The 17955-nt window shown below is 49.0% G+C and overlaps 1 protein-coding gene across 13 annotated transcripts in view; it reads left to right on the forward strand.

Moving 5' to 3' along the window:
- Positions 1 to 17955, forward strand: part of CADPS (calcium dependent secretion activator) — a 202782-nt gene that overhangs the window by 77991 nt on the left and 106836 nt on the right. For all 13 annotated transcript variants that reach the window (XM_080605730.1, XM_080605738.1, XM_080605735.1 and 10 more), the window contains exon 7: positions 15837 to 15948. In XM_080605730.1, coding sequence (XP_080461856.1) covers positions 15837 to 15948 — 112 coding nt within the window. The remainder of the gene's footprint in view (positions 1 to 15836; positions 15949 to 17955) is intronic.

Raw genomic sequence — 17955 nt, forward strand, 5'->3', positions numbered from 1 at the left:
TTAAAAACAATATTCCCAATCAGGGGGAGTGCTGCAGCCTGCCTTACTTTTCAAAATGCTCTAAAATCTGCTTCGGAGAAGGAAGTAGGAGAGCTGTACATGGAAGAAAATTTCCATAAGAACCTGCAGTTGTCACTATTTTAGGTATTTTTATTGCTTCAGTAGGGAAAGTTGGGCTCTATTTAGGGGAAATTACTGTTACCCATATTGAATAGCGTACTTCTGCTGGGTTACGTGCACTTGTTTAGCCTGGTCTGCTCATTCTACTTTTGCTCAAAGGATCTGTCCTTACTTACTCAAGCCTTCTTGCTGTAAGCGATAGATCTGTGTATACAAGTGTTGTTTGGAAAATAAGGGACGCAGGAGTGAGCTCTTTAATTGAATGGCTCTTTTTATCATAATGAAATGTACAGTGTCTGGGCAGAAAGCCATCAGCCCTGAGGAACATGCAGCCAACATGCTACGGCGTGGTACAAGTTACGTAAGTGCATCACACTCATCCTCTCTGCGCTGGCTTCCCACAGAGGTGCGAGTTAGGTCTGAAGTCTTCTAGGTTGCCCCACACTTGGGCCAATATATAAGAAAAATCCTCGAAAGAGCTTGACGGTTCCATTCCTTGAAGGTTCTGGGACGTTTTAGTTCCAAAATTAAAGGCCACCCAAGCCAAAAATTCTGGAAAAAACCTTCCACAGAAACCAGAGACCATCACAGAAAACCTTGACTTTTTTCTTGTCTGCATCAGAAGCACGTTGATCACCTTGCTTCCTCTGCCAGACACAACAGCCCAGACGGGGAGCACCAAGACCTTGTGAAAACAATTTACTGCACTCACCTTCTCCTCTTCTGACAAGAAGGAAAGAGAGAACGAACGAGATGTGACGTGTTTGTCGTGTTGCTTAATACGTGACTTGGAGGCCCTCAGGTATTGCGGTGATGAGGCAGTGATAGAAGCAGCTCAGAAAAGTCCTTGCATTTCGGAGCTGCGCTGTGTTGCAGGCTTGAGAAGTGTCTCTCAGATGCCAGCGTCACTCTCACTGAGGTCATTCACAGCACATCTGCTCGGGTACATTTTGTTGTGAGAAAAACACCCATTGGTAAAGGAACTGGGTCAGCCAAAGCATGCTAAGGCTGCTCCCCAAAGTGTCCCCCAGACCTGAAGTTTTTGGGTGCTTTTGCACTGGGTGCTGCCGAGCAACCCTGGGGTATGTTGAGCCTCAGTGCTACCAAAGTGTGAGTGTTGTAGCAGGGAGGTTTACCCCTGTGTATCCTGACACTTCTGTATCTCAGAGGCTCTAAAAATAGAATTGCAGCTCTAAGTGTCTGCGGTCAGTGAAAAAGCTGAATGCAGTTCTGAAAACCGGCAGTGTTGTCTTAGGTTAAATTGTAGCTCTTCAAACTGCTCCAAATTCTGGTTTGCCATCATTCTGGAGGCTGTCTGAGGTACGGAAGACTAAATTTCTCATACTTACTCTCAAGGGAAAAAAAGGAAAAAAAAAAAAAACACATTACATTTGAATAGCAAGATTCACTGGAAAACTTCCATTCTTTGTGACAACCCTATGTCCTGGGGAGCTGGAAAGGAGAGCATCGCAGGGCCGGGGAACCATGTCAGACATCTCCTTTTTGCTTAAGAGTGACTCCTGGAGTTGTTCCCTGTATTCCCCTGTGTGCTTGAAGTGCCAGCCCTCAGCTAAGACGCCCAGGCTGCAGACACTGGTGGCAGGGGCTGCTCTCCACCTCGCTGCTGGGCTCCATGCCTCAGGCTGGCACCCGCACGCCTCGGGGAGAAAGACAATCTTCCAGCCAGGGAAGGATTTCCAACAGCACCAGTCCAGCTCGTCTGCCATCCAGTTCTGTGAGAGATTTGCCTTTGCTGCTGCAAAACCAGCAGTTTTTGAGAATAAGATGTTCAAAAGCATCATAGTGCCTTTGGAGCTCGAATGGTGTTTGTAGATCTTGAAAGAGGCGGAGTGGGCAGTGAAGTGTACCAAGCAGTCAGATCGGCCGTGTGCGAGGGGTTTGGCTCTCGGGCTGGCATTAACTGCTTGTCCTTTTTTCCTTCTTAGACTCCACATTGGATTCCTGACATTTTAAGCACAATCCCTTCATGTAAGGATTATCTGCCTCAGCACGGGTACTGAGGATGGCACAGTTCTAGAGAGAGCCAGACCTGAAATAGCAAGGGTTATTTCAGATCAGGCTTGCAGTGTATTATTAGTAGTGCTTTTAATAAGTTGTGTAAGAAAAAGCCTTTGTATTATGCCCTAACCCACAAATGCCTCTACATAATATCCGAAATCCCAGGCCAAGCAGGATTTTATTGCTTTTTGTGCTGGATCTTTATTCTTGCAGATATTGGAGGGTTTTACTTCCCTGCCCGTTATCTTGATGGCTGCCCTCTGCAAAGCCCAGAGGGTGAAGTGGCTCCTGCACGTCTCCAGCAGCGATTTTAATGCTGCTGTTTCTGCGGCCAGAGAGCGAGGTGGCCAAGGGGCTGGGAACTGCACACGAGGTCCAGTGACAGCACCCCTGTCCTGCGGTCCCAGCAAGGCTGCTGGATATATTTAAACACTGACCTGTGCCCTTAGCAGTGCTCACAGGCTGGACCAGTGATTCATCTTCTTACAGTACCGCAATTCTCTGACGTGAGCAGAACAAAAGAAAACAGAGAACACAACAACAAGGTCCTACGTGCCTTGTAAATAAAGGCTGCGTGGTCACCTGGGCATACTTCAGCACAGAGATGAGTCTCGTTCTCCCCATGTTTACAGTGGTGAAACTCAGGTGCACCTGCTTGGAGGTCATCTGAACCGTTTGGGTTAAAAACAAAGTGGTCGGGGGAAATGTGGCTGACCTGTCTGTGCCTGTTGCGTGCCCAGGAAGGGGCTGAGGTGGGTGCTGCTCCCCTGGCTCTGGGACTGGTCTCATTTTGAGCTTAAATCTTCCTCCTTGCTGAGTGGCCTCTTCAGGACTAGTGCAAGAGCTGTGCTCAGAGCATGAGAAGCTGATTATTTTGTGTGGAGCTTAGTAAAGAGGTTGGACTCGGTGATCTTGGAGGTCTCTTCCAGCTTAGATGATTCTGTGATTCTGTGTTTTGGAAGGAAAAAAGATCCCTCTTTATTGCCTCGTGTTTATTTCATGCCTTTTTCTTATGCATGTGCTGTGGGGCAGTGCTGGAGAGAGGACACAGCTCTCAGCTGACTCCATGTCTGCTCTTACATTTGTTCATCACAGCCAAGGCTTGGGCCTCATTCCCTCTTCGGAAATTTGCTCTTGATAAAGCAATGTCTTTGGTAAATTTTTAAACCTCTCAATCTCTGTCCCCTTCCCTTCCCTTGGCTATTTTGTCAGGAGACAGGAGCCCTGCTTCACCTTTGTCCTTGCTCCCGATGCTGCTCCCCGATTTGTTTTCAGGGTGCCCTGATGGCTTGGCTGCTTATCTCTGCTGCGGCAAGCTGCCCTGCTTTGGGTCCCTACGCCAAGCTGATCACTTGATCAATGTCTTAGCCTCAGCTCGGTGTGCAGCATCCAGCACAGTTCGCTGTCTGATGGCGAACAGGGGCAGGACCACAGCACATCTCCCGCGGTGCCATTCGGTGCCGGTCCCCTTCTGGGAGATGGGCGCTGGGCAGCCAAGTGAGAAGTCCTGCGGGAAGGGAGGCTGCAGAGCAGGGATGCCCTCTCTCTCTGCAGTGGGGGAAAACTGGGGCTTTTGTTGCAGGAATCCCCTGCCTCAGGCCCTGCCGTTTGAAGGGAGGCTCAGTGGCTTTGCGTGGAGTAGGAGCGTGATAAGAGCATTGTGCTGCAGTCGGTGTTTTGTCGCCACGGCTAGCTGGGAGATGCCGTGAGCACTTCCCCGTGGTGAAATCAGAACGGTCCTTTTGAGATGAGCTCTCATGTATAAATGACAAATAAGCCTTCTGTGCGCTGTAGAACAAATTTAACTCTGCTAAACTAAAGGGGTTTATACCAACGTGGGCAGGAGCAGAGCGGAGCCCCTAATTCCCATTGTGTATCCCCCATGCAGTGGGTGGCTCTCAGATGGGTGCAGTCCTGCAGCCCCGGGGTTGTGCAGCTCGTGGTTTGCTGCCTCGCTGCTGGGATGGCATGGCCAGGCAGGAGGATCAGCTGCTGAATGCTCGCCTGCATAACCCATGTGCTCCCAGCCCATGCTACATCCACATCTATCGCGGTGTTGCAGAGGTATTGCCAACGCTCAGGAGGACCTGTGTGGTTACGTTGGTTTAAGCAGTCATCCACATTTAGGTTTTCATCTCTAAATAAGCCCTGTGTAAGCAAAATTTATGATGCTGGGTAAAAAAAAAAAAAAAAAAAAAAGGCAATAGGAAAATTTAGAAGGAGGCTGCGTTGCTGTTTTTCTTCTCCCCTCCCTCTTTAAGTTTGCTTCAGCGTTAAATATAAGCTGCCGTAATTACCCAGACTGATTGGCTTCCCTTTCCACTTGCATGGTTTTGTTTCATAGCTGTGCAGATGTTTACAGCTCTTTTTCCCTCAGGAAACCTCCAGGAGCCTTACAAATGTGTAAAAGTAGGTGATGGAGCCCTGGGTACCGCTAACGTCAGACACCGCTGCTGAGCCACACACCTGGCCCCGTGGGTGAGGCGCTGAGCAGAGTCAGGCTGCCCCAGGGGGAAATGTCTTCCAGGAGACATCTTCAGCTTTGCTCGGTGCAGGTGCTCTGAGCCCGTGCTGCTGCTGCTGGGCTAAGAGGTGACAGTGGCAGGGACACAAACGCCATCAGGTGGTTTGTTTTTAAGCCACCTCCGTCTAGGACTGAAGTGTATAAAGTAGCATCCAAGTCCCTGCACATGGTTTCTTCATATACAATTATTTGGCATGCCTAGGAGCCCATTTTTTTTTTTGTTTTCCAATGAGACCGTGCGTGGCTTTGCTCCTGTAGGATCCTGCTGTTAGTTCTGTATCAGCTGCTTTTCAAACACCCGGGTGCGTGATCGCATTTCCATAATGCTCCCGAGGTTTGTTATGACGTTCCCAGTTTTGAAAATGGAGGCTGTGGACAAGTCATTAAACACAGCAGAAAAATGCACTAAGAGGTTATTAGCCAAGTAAATTTACCAAGCCGTCATTTTGGGGAATTGTTTCCATCTGCCCGAGTCTCCTACAGGAAGCGCTGCCTCTTCCCACAAGCTCTGGATGGGGAAATTCCTTTTCTCTCCTATGTTTGCAGCATTTGAGGAGCCAGTGGTATTTCTATGGCTCACGGGAGGATGGAAGAAACTGGTTTAGTTTAAGCACTTTAGTTTCTTCCCAGAATAAATACGAGGCTTCACTGCAATTCCCTGACACTGAGCATCACTCAGATGGACACAGTGGCGTGGTGTAAGCCCCAGGCAGCTTTCCTTCCCTCTTTTTTCCCTCCTGGTGCCCCCGCGTTGTTAACCACTGCTCCTTCTCGTGTGCCTCCTCCCTCTGCGCAGGGTTTTTGAGAGGAGCATGGGGGTGTTTGCCACATGGGAAGCTCAAAGGCTTAGTCCTGCCCGTGTCTCTGTCCTCCCTCCCAGCACCAGCTGGCTGTGTGGCAGACGTGCAGGTGGCCTCCATAATTTAGTCCTGGTTTCAGTTTGGGTTTGGTTATTTTTTTGTTCATTCTGGGGCAACAAGGGGAAGTCATACCCACACCAGGCACCACCTACAAGACATCCGTCTCTCTTCCATGGCTGTTTCCTGCAAAGTGAACTTGTGGTCCCACCTGTGTGCTCTCAGTAGCTGTTACACTAGAATCTGTGTTGAAGGATAATGAAGTCTTGTTCCTATAGACGTACCTCTTGTAGTTATTTCTATACGCTTACCTGTGGTAGCAAGTCAGCGTGAGCTCTAGCTGTTTTCCCTGACCTTTGGGATGTACGTAGCAAGGATTTCACATGGATGCTCAGGTGTCTACGAAGGGTTGAGCTCCTGCACCTTTTCTTTCACAGAAGAAGTCTCCCTTTTCTAGCCAACTGTCTGAATTCTCAAATGTTCCTATGTATTTGGGAATTACGTATTCCTGTGATAGCACATACATTCAAATTTAAGTAGTCCAGAAGGTGTGATGATGCCCAAGGCAATTTTCATCTACACCCGTCTGCTGCATCACTCCCATGTGTGCAACCAACCTTAAGATGGGCCAGCAAAGACCAAAAGGACATTGGAATGAGACTGCGATCCAGTGAGGTGAAATAATTGCTAAATTAAGAAGAGGGCTGCATAACAAAAGACCTGGAGTACATGCAGTCTTCTTATTTAATATCCGTGGTTGGCGTTCTACAAAAAAAGCAAAAACTCAAGCCATGCCTTCGCCCAAGTTCTGCACGTCACCCGCCAGGCGAAAGGCGGGGAGCAGACATGTGGCAGTGCCCAGCTGTTGGTTTATTTATTAAGTGCAGTGTACAAGTAGAGCACATTATCATTTAACGAGGGGGACTGCTACTGCTGTTGCAGAGCACTGTAGGGAGATACAGAGCAATTTTGCTGCTGTGCCTGCTCTTGCCTGGACAGAGCTCCAGAGGAGGGAATGGTTTCATGGGCCGGCTAACCTTGGCTATCATTTCTCAACATTCTAGTTGTCTTTTCTGTGAAATGAAGGTAGGGTCCCATTCTTTTTATGAACATGCTGGGGTTTCCCAATGAACAGCAAGCACTCAAAGGGAGCTGTGCGCTATTGTTGCTACATGGGCAAAGACTGCAAGGCATGCTCATGGAAAGAGGAGCTTGCAAAGGAGGCCAGAAGGATGCAGCAGCATTTTCTTGAACCCTTTCCACAGCAACTCCAAGGTGTTTCAGATCGAAGAAGTCCATGAAGGGCGGGATGCAGCACACAGGAGCATCTTGCCTGGCTCGCTGGTATTTCTCACCTTTCCCAAAAGATCTTGTAGACGAACACAGCTGAGAGCATCTGGAGCAACTTTGTCTCCCTGGCTTAGAGAAGAGGATTCCAGCAGCTGTGGGACCCCTCCAGAGGTGAGAAGAGAGCTCAACAGCCCCTTGTGGTGGGTGCAGAAGGACAAACTCCTGCAGCCAGGGGTTGCTGAGCCCTCCTCTCTGTCTGACCAGACAAGTAAAATGCCTGTCTTGGGACAGATCTCAGAGGGAAATGAAGGATGCGGTGTTAGCATGTTTCCTCTAGCTATTCCCAGTGGCTGTGTATCCTCACCTCGGGTTTGCTCTCCATAAAACTGGGTCAAACACTTGTGTTTCACAGCAGAGAAAATGCTCACCTAACAGCTGCTTAATGAGACACCTCCAGCAGCATCCCTTAGAAAGGAGCTGCTTAAGGACAAGCCGGTTGCTCAGGAAGGTTCCTCAACAATCAATGTAGAGAAAGGGCTCACCTTCAAGGCAGCTCATCCCATCACAGGGGGATGACCGAGGTGGCCAGGTGGGCATCACCTCCTCCCCACTGAGCCTGGGGGTGCCAGGGTGCCTGGGTCTGGGCTTCTTGTCCTGGAGCCTGGCTTGGAGCAACACAGGAGAGCAAACATGTGAGTGGTGGCACAGAAACAAGGAACAGCATCACACCTCTTGTTCCATTTTGTAGCTGATTTTGGAAGGGTACCTCGTCTGTGCTTGTGAGACACTTGAGTTTCTGCAGAGCTGGCAGTGTAAATCCTCACCAGGCCTGAGCTAACTGCAGGGCTCCCCTCTGCACTTTGGTTTTCTTTTGGGGTGGTAAGATTTGATAGAAACAATTAACCACATCTCAATTAAATAGTTGGTGTGTGAGAAGGGTGGTTTTGTGGCTGATTCGGTGGGGCATCTTTGCTCTGGTTTGGCATGAGGAATCTTTGGTTAGCAGGTGTGTGGCGCTGCGGCCAGACCATGAGTGGCGCTGCAATGGACTTCCACAGGCAGGGCTAATAACCGCAGGCAGCAAATGCACGCAGGCTGATTTCATGAATGAAACTTTCATTCCTGCTGTATCCGTAGCTGACACACTGATGAAGTATTGTAAAGTACATATGCTAGGCAGCCCTTGTAAGAGCAATTACTCTTTCAGTTCAGACTTCCCAGTGAAAGGTTGCTGGGCTTACATTTCCATGTCCTCCTGCTGAGCAGTTTGCCTCTAATTGTAAAATCATAGTATTAAGCGAAAGCGCAGGGCATTTTAAAAGCAGTCATCATTTAAATCACGCTAAGTAATCGTGCTGCTTATTTTTCCTGTAAATACCCCGAAGATCGTGGTGAATAGCCTTGCCGTAAATCCTCCTCCAAACCAGCCGCAGCGTTCCTGCAGTCAAGCAGAACCTGGGGTGAAGCCGGCTGCAGGACAGCGAGGTCCTGGGCACGCCGGGTGATGCTGTGCCGTGCATAGGCATGTCAGAGGGACATCGCTGGGGCAGGAATGCCATCTCGTGGCCGTAAATAGCTATTATGTGATTAAATCCATCTCCCATCCCTTCTTACAGCTTCCCCGTAACTGTGCCTATCAGCTGCGCTCAGGAAGCACTTTGTGCTGAAACCAAGCACTTTATTTTCTGTATAATGAAGACCAACCTTTCCTGGGCTGCTGAAGTCGTGCCATCAGCCTCGTCAGCTCCTCTTGGCTGCTGTGCCCCAGCAGCCGTCTGATGCGGTGCTGGCCCAGGAGCGTGGTCTGTGGGACCTGCTCAGGAGCCCCCAGGAGGCTGAGAGCAGAGCAGACCTTCCCAGGCTCTGCCTTGCTGCAGTCTCCGCCAGCTTTATCCTGTCCCTTCTGCACCTTGCACACTGAGACGCAGACGTGGTGCTCTCACAGATGCATTTCTCAGCTGGCAGCAGCGTTGCGGTAGCCAGTGGTGGGAGCCGCAGCTCCCGGAGGGAGAGATGGTGCCTTTTATCGGCTGCCCGGCGCTGCTGGCTGCGGGATGTTCTGCAGGATGCTGTCTGTGTGCGTGACGCTTTAATCGTGTCTCAGAGCTGTGGGAACAAAAACTGGGCAGTCCCTGAAGTGCTGGGATTAGGATGTCCCAGGAAACCGTGGATTCCCTCATTGAGCCATTGAGTTGTCGGGCAGAGCAGGTCTCAGTGCTCCAGGCAGAGAATTGGCCCTGCTTGGCCTGACACAGCAGAGCTCAGGGCAGGCACGGCCCCAGCCTCTGGGCGTACCGGGGTGTTCACTTTGTCGTTTACAGAGGCAGAAGGTTTCGGCTCATCAGGAAAACCTAGGAGTTTGTAGCTTATCCCATGGCAAGGGGGCTGGAAGGCTTCTCTGTCAGAATGCCCGACTTCTTTTTATCACTTCTTTGTGAGCCAGCTGCTGAAGGTGTGGGCGCCAGCCTCTGCCAGGTGTTGCAGATGTGTCCATGGTGCCACGTCCCCTGCCCTGCCCCGCTGACACCTCTCCCGAAGAGGAGCGAGCTCTCTGCTCCCCCGGCATTGCTGGGCACTGCTGGCTGATCTCCGTCTTTCCTAGAAATTCACAGAGACTCGTTTCTGAAAATGAAATTAGCATTTTCAGCCTGGTGGAATTAATGCCGTCCCTGCGCCAGGTTTTCCTGCTGAGCTGAGTAAATCTGTGCTATAATGAGCTGCTGCTTCGGAGAGACGTGGGAGGGGAGCCCAGGGAGATCACCAACAGCCATAACCTTGGTCACTGGCCTCTACTTACTGGTTTCAAATAACCGGTATATGTAATGCATTAGAGAAAGTAACAAGAAGCTTTACTGCAGGCTTCTTCGCATACAGGTAACAGTTAAACACTGTTAAAAACTTCTAAGAACTGTTCATTTTATTTCATGCTGCTGTCTCAAGAAATATGTAAAAACAAGCCTTAGCATCACAGGTAGGGAAGCGGGTGTTGCCTGTTCCATCAGCGGCATGAAAGCAGGTTAGCTCTGCCTGGTGGGCCTCTTGTCTAGTGCTGCTTCCCAGTGCTGGAGCTGCGGACGCACGTGATTTATGGCCCCAGAGTTAAGGCTGCTGCCCAGAAAGGTCTCCGCTGGGAGGTGGGGAATGGGCTGAAGAAGGAAAACCGTTTGTTAGGCAGGATTTTTGGAAGAAGTAAATCAAGACTGCCTGTAGCATTTCAGTGATGCACAATCGGACCTCTCCATCCTCAGAGTGAGATGGGCTCCAGCAAGTGCCCCGGCCAGGCACAGCGGTAAGCAGAGAAACCACTTAAAAACACCGCACCACACAGCTGGCCTTCCAAATTCTGTCCCAGACATGACCACATCTGTTGTAGGCCTTTCAGAGGTACTGCCTAGCCTCTGTACACAGGCGGGTGGCATTTGGTGGCATTTGGTGGCAGTGGCAGCACGCAGCAGGAGGCAGCTGCATGCGGCATTGCGCATCCCAGCACAGTTCAATGCTGTTCTAGTTACATTTAAAAAATGATGCCGGGCAGGTGGTTCAATGAACTAATGCAAATCTGGCCAAGATGCAGGGCTGCTCATTCGGCAAGACATTACTGAAGCTGTAAACTTACGGGAAGGAGGCAGAAGGGTGGCATCCACCCCAGCGAGGGGCCGTGCCCCAGGCTGCTGCTGTGTGTGTTGAGCATAACGCACCTCTGGAGCGAACACACTGAATGTAGCTCTCCTCTCAGACACATTTTTACTTTTATATGTTTCATGTTTGCTCCATGCAAGCTGCCAGGCAAACTTCTTTCAGCGAATATATCTGGAGAGAGAGAAAAGGTGTCCTCTGGCAGTTTTGAAGCCCATGAAAACTGGTCGTAGATCACATTTAAATGTCAGCTCTGTCTAAAGCACATCACTCTCCAGCTGCTCCCATGTTAGCCTACGGACAGGCTGAGCTGCTTAGCAGGGCTGATTCATGGCCCGGCGATATAATTCAGTTGCACTTGTTCATTGTTTAGAGAAATCACAGGCATCGATGTTCTGCTAGATCTAGTTACAAGGCCAAGGATGGAGGAAGGCTCTCTGTTTTAAATTAGGCAGGGGCTAAGTGGGCTTGCTGGAGACAACAGGACATGAATGAAAGAATTGAATGGGAAACAACTCTCCCCAACAAACCACTTACACAGCCTAATCTAGAAATTTCTCAGCTGAAGAATTGAATACCCCTGGGTATTTGTATGTATGTTCAGTGCTTGTAAGGTCATTGGTACAATGACGAAGTCAATGTCTCTCAAAAACAGCTGAGAAATTTCTAGATTAGGCCACGTAAGTGGTTTGTTGGGGAGAGGTGTTTTTGCAGAGAGTTTATGGCAGGAATGGGTAAGAGCATGGTGCAGGGCCAGGTGAGGAGACCAAGTGATCTTGTTCCGTCTGTAAGTTGGGAAGGGCTGGGTAACATCACACCGAGGGTTTGCCAGATGATTGCCAGTGTGTAGCTTGAAACACCTCCCAGCAGCTTGGTCTGAGCAGCTTGGCACCTGCATCAGCAATGGCAATGCTTTCCCTTCGGGTGCCAGGCAGGACAGCACCCGTGAGAGCTTCTGGCTGCTCCTTGAAATGAGAGAGGTAAGCCTGTCCTGCAAGTGCTCCGTGTTACATGAGCCCACAGAGGCTGGGGGACCAGGGAGCACCTCCCTCCCTTGTAGTCTGGTCACTTCTGGGTATGTGTCATCTTGTGTTTGGTTCACAAAAGTAACTCTCAGTGCTCTAGGCTGTTTGGTTAACTGTCGCAATGGTACCTTTCAATAAATTTCTGTTCCTAAAGCTTGCACACAGCCAGCAGTGCTGATCTACTTATTTTGCTTGTAAAAAGTAAAACAAGTTAAGTTAAGCTCATAGAAGGTAAAACAACTTCTCAGGTTAGCACCTGGGGCATGCGTCATCCTCTGGGTCTTTGCAGCCAGAAGAGTTTGATCCCGAGTTTGATGCCTAACGAGAAACCCTGGAGACACAAGTAGATCCAAATTATATTACCGGAGCAGCAGAGATGGCATAAATCGGGCTGTAATTCTAGCAGAGTCCTGAGGCATGGCATGATTTCCTGGCTAGCTTCAGGCTTTGGGATGCATTAGGCAGTAAGAAATGCTGGGCTGAGGGTTTCAGGTGGGATTCGGATAATGAATATGGTCCTAACTGAGAAAGTACTGTCAGGATTTTCTGCTTGTAATACTTCTTGTCTGTGGTGCGTGTGTGTGTGTGCATATGGGTACAAACATATATATGTACCCTTTTGGCTATAATGATATTATTTCTCCTGGTTTGCAGGTGAATTATTGCTTTGAAGTGTACGCATGGGCTGTGTGGCATGGGGACAAGATGGTGTGGGTAGTTCATGAGAGGATTTGCCCAGAATGGATCCCAGGGCACTTTCCCAACAAATCAACTCCTGCAGTGATAATGTGCTTAATTATTAAACGCGGAAATGAAACCGCTACATTGCTATTCCCTCAAAAGATCCGAATACCTGACTACTGTCCAGAGCTAATTTTATGACCGATAATTTAATACGCGGCACAGATAAACTGCCTACTTAGATTGAATACAAATGATGTTTCAGTGCCATGAATTATGGCCTTATGCTGAGCATCTCTATGGCAACTAATGACATCACCGCAGGCTCCAACCTGCACAAAACCCAACTTCGGAGGGTCTCTGCTCGTTGGCATGGATCTTTTCGTGGCTTTTGGGGGGATAAATAAGCAAGCACCACGGTGTTGTCAAGGGTTTGCTATGTATGTTTACTGTCATTTGAAACATTTATTCCCTTTGTGGCTAATGTTGTTCTCATGAAGGAAACCTAATGAAAATTACTGTTTGTATTTGGTTAGTAACATTTGTTGATAACATATGGTCTGGGAATGCTTCAGCAAATAAGAGCTTTTTAATAGTAAACAGAGATATGAGTTCTATAAAGCAGATGCTGTCAAAATACACAGCGTAAGGTTCGATATTTTCTTACTTTCTCCTCTTATCCAAAGCAAGATTATCTTTCTAATTTTCCCTGCTGGTGACAATGCAGGTTTTTTTAAGAGAGAAAACATAATCTGTGACCTGAATCAGTAATTAGAAAATAAGGCTCTTTCTTGGTTCTCATGTTTAAAACATTTATTAGGAAGCTGAGGGATCAGACACAAAAAAGATGTAACGTTGGGGCATCTGACTGAACTGCAGGGCTGTAAGTAATTCACGCCAAACCTCTGCTCCCTGCACTGGTGGCAGTTGGATGCATCATCATAAAAGATGAAACGTGGAATAGGGACACGGGAAGAGAGGGTATCGGAGCAAAACTGATGAAGAAACCCAGTTAATCAGCTCCGTGCTGAACGTGCTCATCTGCTAAGCTCAGTTGGACTAGATTTGCTCAGAGAGCAAAGCATAAACCATACTCCTCATGCATAAAAGCGGTAAAGTATTTTTCCCAATACATTTCCAAACATAAAACCTGCTCTTTGGTATTTATGTTTGAAGAACATGCATGTTCTGGACGCACATAGTCTGAGCCTTTCCCAGTCACTTCAAGGGTACTGCCCTTCCTCAGCAGAGGATCTAGTTTGAGGTCAGTGTGAAAAGAGAAAGTCATTTACAGAGCGAGGAGGAGTACAAGTGGTTAGTGAGATACGGCATAACCTCTCATCTGACTTGCAGTATTTTAGGTTGCATTGTGTATTCTGTCGTGTCACCCTGATGTGTTGCTCGTGGCATGCTGTTTGTTTCTTTTAGTTTGTAGAAAGCACCTTCTCTGTGATGATCCTTCAAGCTTGCTTGTATGCTTTGCATGAGCTTTGAAGTGTGATGAATATTCAGGATCTCTGGAAACAACGTGGAAATCTAGTTGACAATGAATTAAAAACAAAACAAACAACAACAACAAAACCAAGCAGATCTTATCTACTAGCTTCACAACAGGCTTCTGCATGGTCAGATGTTCAGCAGTGTCCTCCTTGCAGCAGTGCCTTCTTCCTCAGCCCTCCGTATGCCCTTCATCTTCAGCTGAGCTGCTGCCTGCTAACGAGAGGAAGTGCCATTTTAGGAGTGCTTTGCTCAGCTTTGTCTGGAAGTTTGTGTCTCACTTTATTTTAATAAGTTTCTAACTCTCTAAGAAGTAGAAACAAATCTTGAAACATGACTGCAAACTTTCAAACATAAAAGCACCGTGTTATTTTACCTCTTAGTGTAGAAAGTATTTTTTTTTCTTTTCTCCACTCCTTTCAAACTTGTCTAAAGCTTGCAAATAGGCATTAGTTCAAGTTCCACTTAATTTTTTTTCCATGACCCTCTTCAGTCTGTTCTTGTTTGCCAGAGGGGAGTTTTCCTGTATCTCAAAAACCTTAGCACAGGTGAATAATTTGACTTGTTGGTGTGAGTGGTACCACTAGTGAGCCTATTTGAAAAGCTGTGGCCTTTAGGATGTTGAAGAGACTTGGCATTTCACAGATTTCCTTTGCCTATGATCTTTCTAAATCAAAGCTGACTGTTCTGGGTACCTTTAAAAGAAAAGTCCTCTTGTAACTGAAATAGAGCAGAACTGGGGGTGGTAATGAATAGAAGCAACCCGAGACTAAATTAATATATTGCTTCGTGAGAGGAGGGGACGAGGCCTCTGAAGTTCACTCACTGTTCGTGTTCTGCAGGTCTGGGGGAGTGCTGGGCACATGGAAACCCCAGAAGTTGCGAGAAGGATTAGCAGTGGGTCCAGAGTCTGGCAAGGCTCCCTAGAGACCGGCAGGTTGTCACCGCTGATTAGCTGAAGAAAGGGAGTAAGTGAACTAGAGGGATCCGTTTAGAAATCATAGCAGGAAAGCTGCTAATCCGGGCAGGGCGGAAAGGGGTGACCTTTCCCTGCCACACGCTGTGCTTACGGGTCGGCACGGAGGGCCCCGGCCGCTCTCCCGCTTGCCCAGCGCAGCGGCACCGTGAGGTGCAGGGCTGTGGCTCCGGCGGCACCGCTCCGTGCAGGGCACCTCCAGCACCCTCCGTGTGCCCAGCACAAGTGACCCCTCAGTCCCACAGCGTGTGCAGGTTTCTTTGCTGAGGATTTGAGGAAGGTCAGCTGCAGGGGGGGCTCCCCGTATAAGGCTCGAAATGGCAAATTCGGCCATCCATGTCAGCAGGCTGCGGGTTGGACCCTGTGCCTGCAGCCTCACTGGAGCTCATGGGGTTGTACTCCCCAAGGAACTGCTGGCTGCTAACATCTTCCTGCAGTACTGTAGCTTGAGGCAAATAGCCTGAAGTGTACCAGACTTTTCAGGAATGGGTTGCAGGTTGCTCTAGTTTGCCTTACCATGTGGTTCATTCAGCTTCCATAGCACTGCTTTCCAAGGCACAGTACCAGCCAGGGAGATGACTCATGGTGTACAAATAGTAGATGGCAGTTCCTGTTCATTGCGGGGCTGGAGAGGTGGACATTTCATGGCCGCTGCCATCTCATCCCCAAGGAGCTGGTGTCCTGCTCTGCAGGCCCACCCAACTAGGCTTACTGCAGACATCATGGCTTGAACCTCAACCTGGGCTGGAGGACCGGGTTGAGACTCAGAAGAGGACTCAGGTTAAATGTGGGGTTTCTTTAGAGAAAGCAAACCTCACTATAAACCTGGAACGGAGAGGTTAACTAGCCAGGAGAAAAGCAGAGGCACGAGCGATCACAGATGTCCCAGGTGCAGGTGTTCTCGATCCTCAGATTCTGTTGTAACTACACAGGCTGTCACTGCCGGAGATGTATTGTTCTTTCCTTCTAAATAAGCTCCCTTAAATTTGGTTTCATGCTGCTCCCAAATATCCTCTTTTCTCCCCAAAGAGACATCATGGTTTTTCCAAACATCTGTCCTGCATTTCCCTAAGAAGATAATTAATGCCCTTGTCACTCAGCCCAGCCACTTCAGCCTGTGCCAGGCACGACATTTTCTGTTAACCATTGCTCGCCCAAGCAGTAGCGCTGCTGGGCTGCTGCTGGAGCTGAGCATGTCTCTGTTTTTGCAGCTGGGGCACCCAAGGAGACTTCACGACAACACATGCGCTTCCTGCAGTGAAGGTGAAGCTGTTCACGGAGAGCACGGGCGTGCTGGCGCTGGAGGACAAAGAGCTTGGGAGGGTAAGGAGATTTTGAGTTCAGTAATTTTTCCCTTCTGGCCCTGCTTTTCTAGAGAAATCTCTCCTGTACGGAAATATCTTTGGAGCACAACATGCTCTGCTTTTTTGCCAAGCTTCAGGAGGGAAAGAAAGCAAGCTCTCCACTGCTGGAAAGTAATGCACCTCGCATGCTGTCTTTGTTGTTAGTTTTTAATGGCAGCATTTCAGCTGGCTGTGCCTGCACTGAGCAAAGGCAGAGGATCTTGTGTGTGATATTGGCAGTCCGGAAAGCTTTAGAAGTTGCTTACGGAAATGGACATTCCTGAGGCAGAAAAGGGGATTATGCTGAAGCAAAAAGAGAGGATTTAAGTTTGGCAGGAGTGTGTTAAGCTGCTCTCATATCTGCTGAACAGCCAGTGCACGGCTTGAGCATTTGAAAGCGCTGACAGCAGTTCTCATGGCAAAAGGCTTGAAATCCTGGCTCCCCCAGGAACTGTGGCTGAGCCGTGGCTTCAGTGGGGCTGGGCTAGGGGGTGAAATGGGGGGCTCCACTGCCCCCAGAAGTGGTGTTAATAGCAAAAAGCTCAGATTGCCCTGGGACTGGCCACGGAGCATCAGAGCCAACCTTCCTGCCCTGTCCCTGCCCCTTGCCTGCAGTCCCAGGCCCTGGAGCTGGTGGCCCTCCAGGACTGCAACCCACTGCTCAATAACATCTGTGGACAACAGCTTTCCTGGGATGTTAGGACACTTCAGCTCATCTCCGTGGACATTTGCATCGTGCAGCTGTAAGTTTGTCTTAGCCCTAGGCCTAAGCAGCAGGAAGCTCTCTGCCAGGCCTTCCTCAGCTCTCTCAGCAAGGGAGGCCTCAGTGGCCTGGGCTGGTGTCCCCGGCAGCATCGAGGGGCCTGTACAACACACGCAGAGTGCAGCCTTTCAATCCTACCTAGGGAGAAAAGCCCAAGTCCAGAGACATCCCACAAACTGGGTATGCAAAGCTGTGAAGGAACCTGTGGCTGACAGAAACCACACCGAGCCTGATTTGGGTTTCCCAGGGCTGGTGCCATGAGGGATGCTCCACAGCCACATTGCGGCTTCATAACATTATTAAAAAGACCGGGAACCAGTAAAATGAAGAGCAAATGATGTTTATTCAGCAAGGGAGTAGATAGCAGATCTGTTCTTCTGAACTGCATGGTGAAGACCCCAAGAAGTGCAAGTGTGACATTTCCAGTTACGGACTAACCTCTTGTTGGGATGTTTTTTGCTGACCCCTGCAGTCCACGGCTTTTTGGGCCTTGACACAGAAGAGTTTGCCTCTGTAAAACAAAGTTTGTCCTAATTAACGTGATTTTTTAACTCATGTTGTTCATGCAAACGCCAAACATTCTTTTAGGTCCTACTGAGTTGTTGATCTAATTTATATCTTTATGGTGGAGAGCACCACAGGTGTTTTTGTCTCATATAATTTACGTTCATTTTGACTGTTTGTCTTTTCACATTCACATAACATGCTTTGTTCTTGCACTTGAGAGAGAGAAAAGCAGAGTTACCCCTCCTTTCCTCATCTCAGTTTTCTCTTCAAAGAGAGTCACAGCCCCTCCAGACTTCCCTCATCCACAACACCATCCTGCCTTTCTCCCTGTCCCGTTTCTTTTTCAAAAGGAGGGTGACCCCACCAGGCTGCAGCACTCCAGCTGAAGGCCTCCATTTGCTTTGCCGCACAGCATCATAATATTTTCAGGATTATTTTCAAACCCACATTCTTCAAACGGCCCGATACCTCCCTTTATCCACTGCAGCATGCTGAGCGGAGCTTTTCACCCAGCCGCCCACAATGCCATTCAGGCCTTTTTCCCCTGAGTGGTTACGCTCGCTGGAGGACCCACTTGCTTTGTAGGCCTTGTTCCCACTGGCAGCCATGAGCAGCGCTGACTTTGCTGCTCCGGGGAAGCAATTAGCCTCGCGCCTTATTCTGAGAAAGATGTCAGGCCCCGACGCAACCCCCCTGGCCCTGAGATGCCGAAGAGCC

Source organism: Anser brachyrhynchus (assembly GCF_964034855.1).
Source record: "Anser brachyrhynchus genome assembly, chromosome: 10".
In the NCBI taxonomy this organism is placed as follows: domain Eukaryota; kingdom Metazoa; phylum Chordata; class Aves; order Anseriformes; family Anatidae; genus Anser; species Anser brachyrhynchus.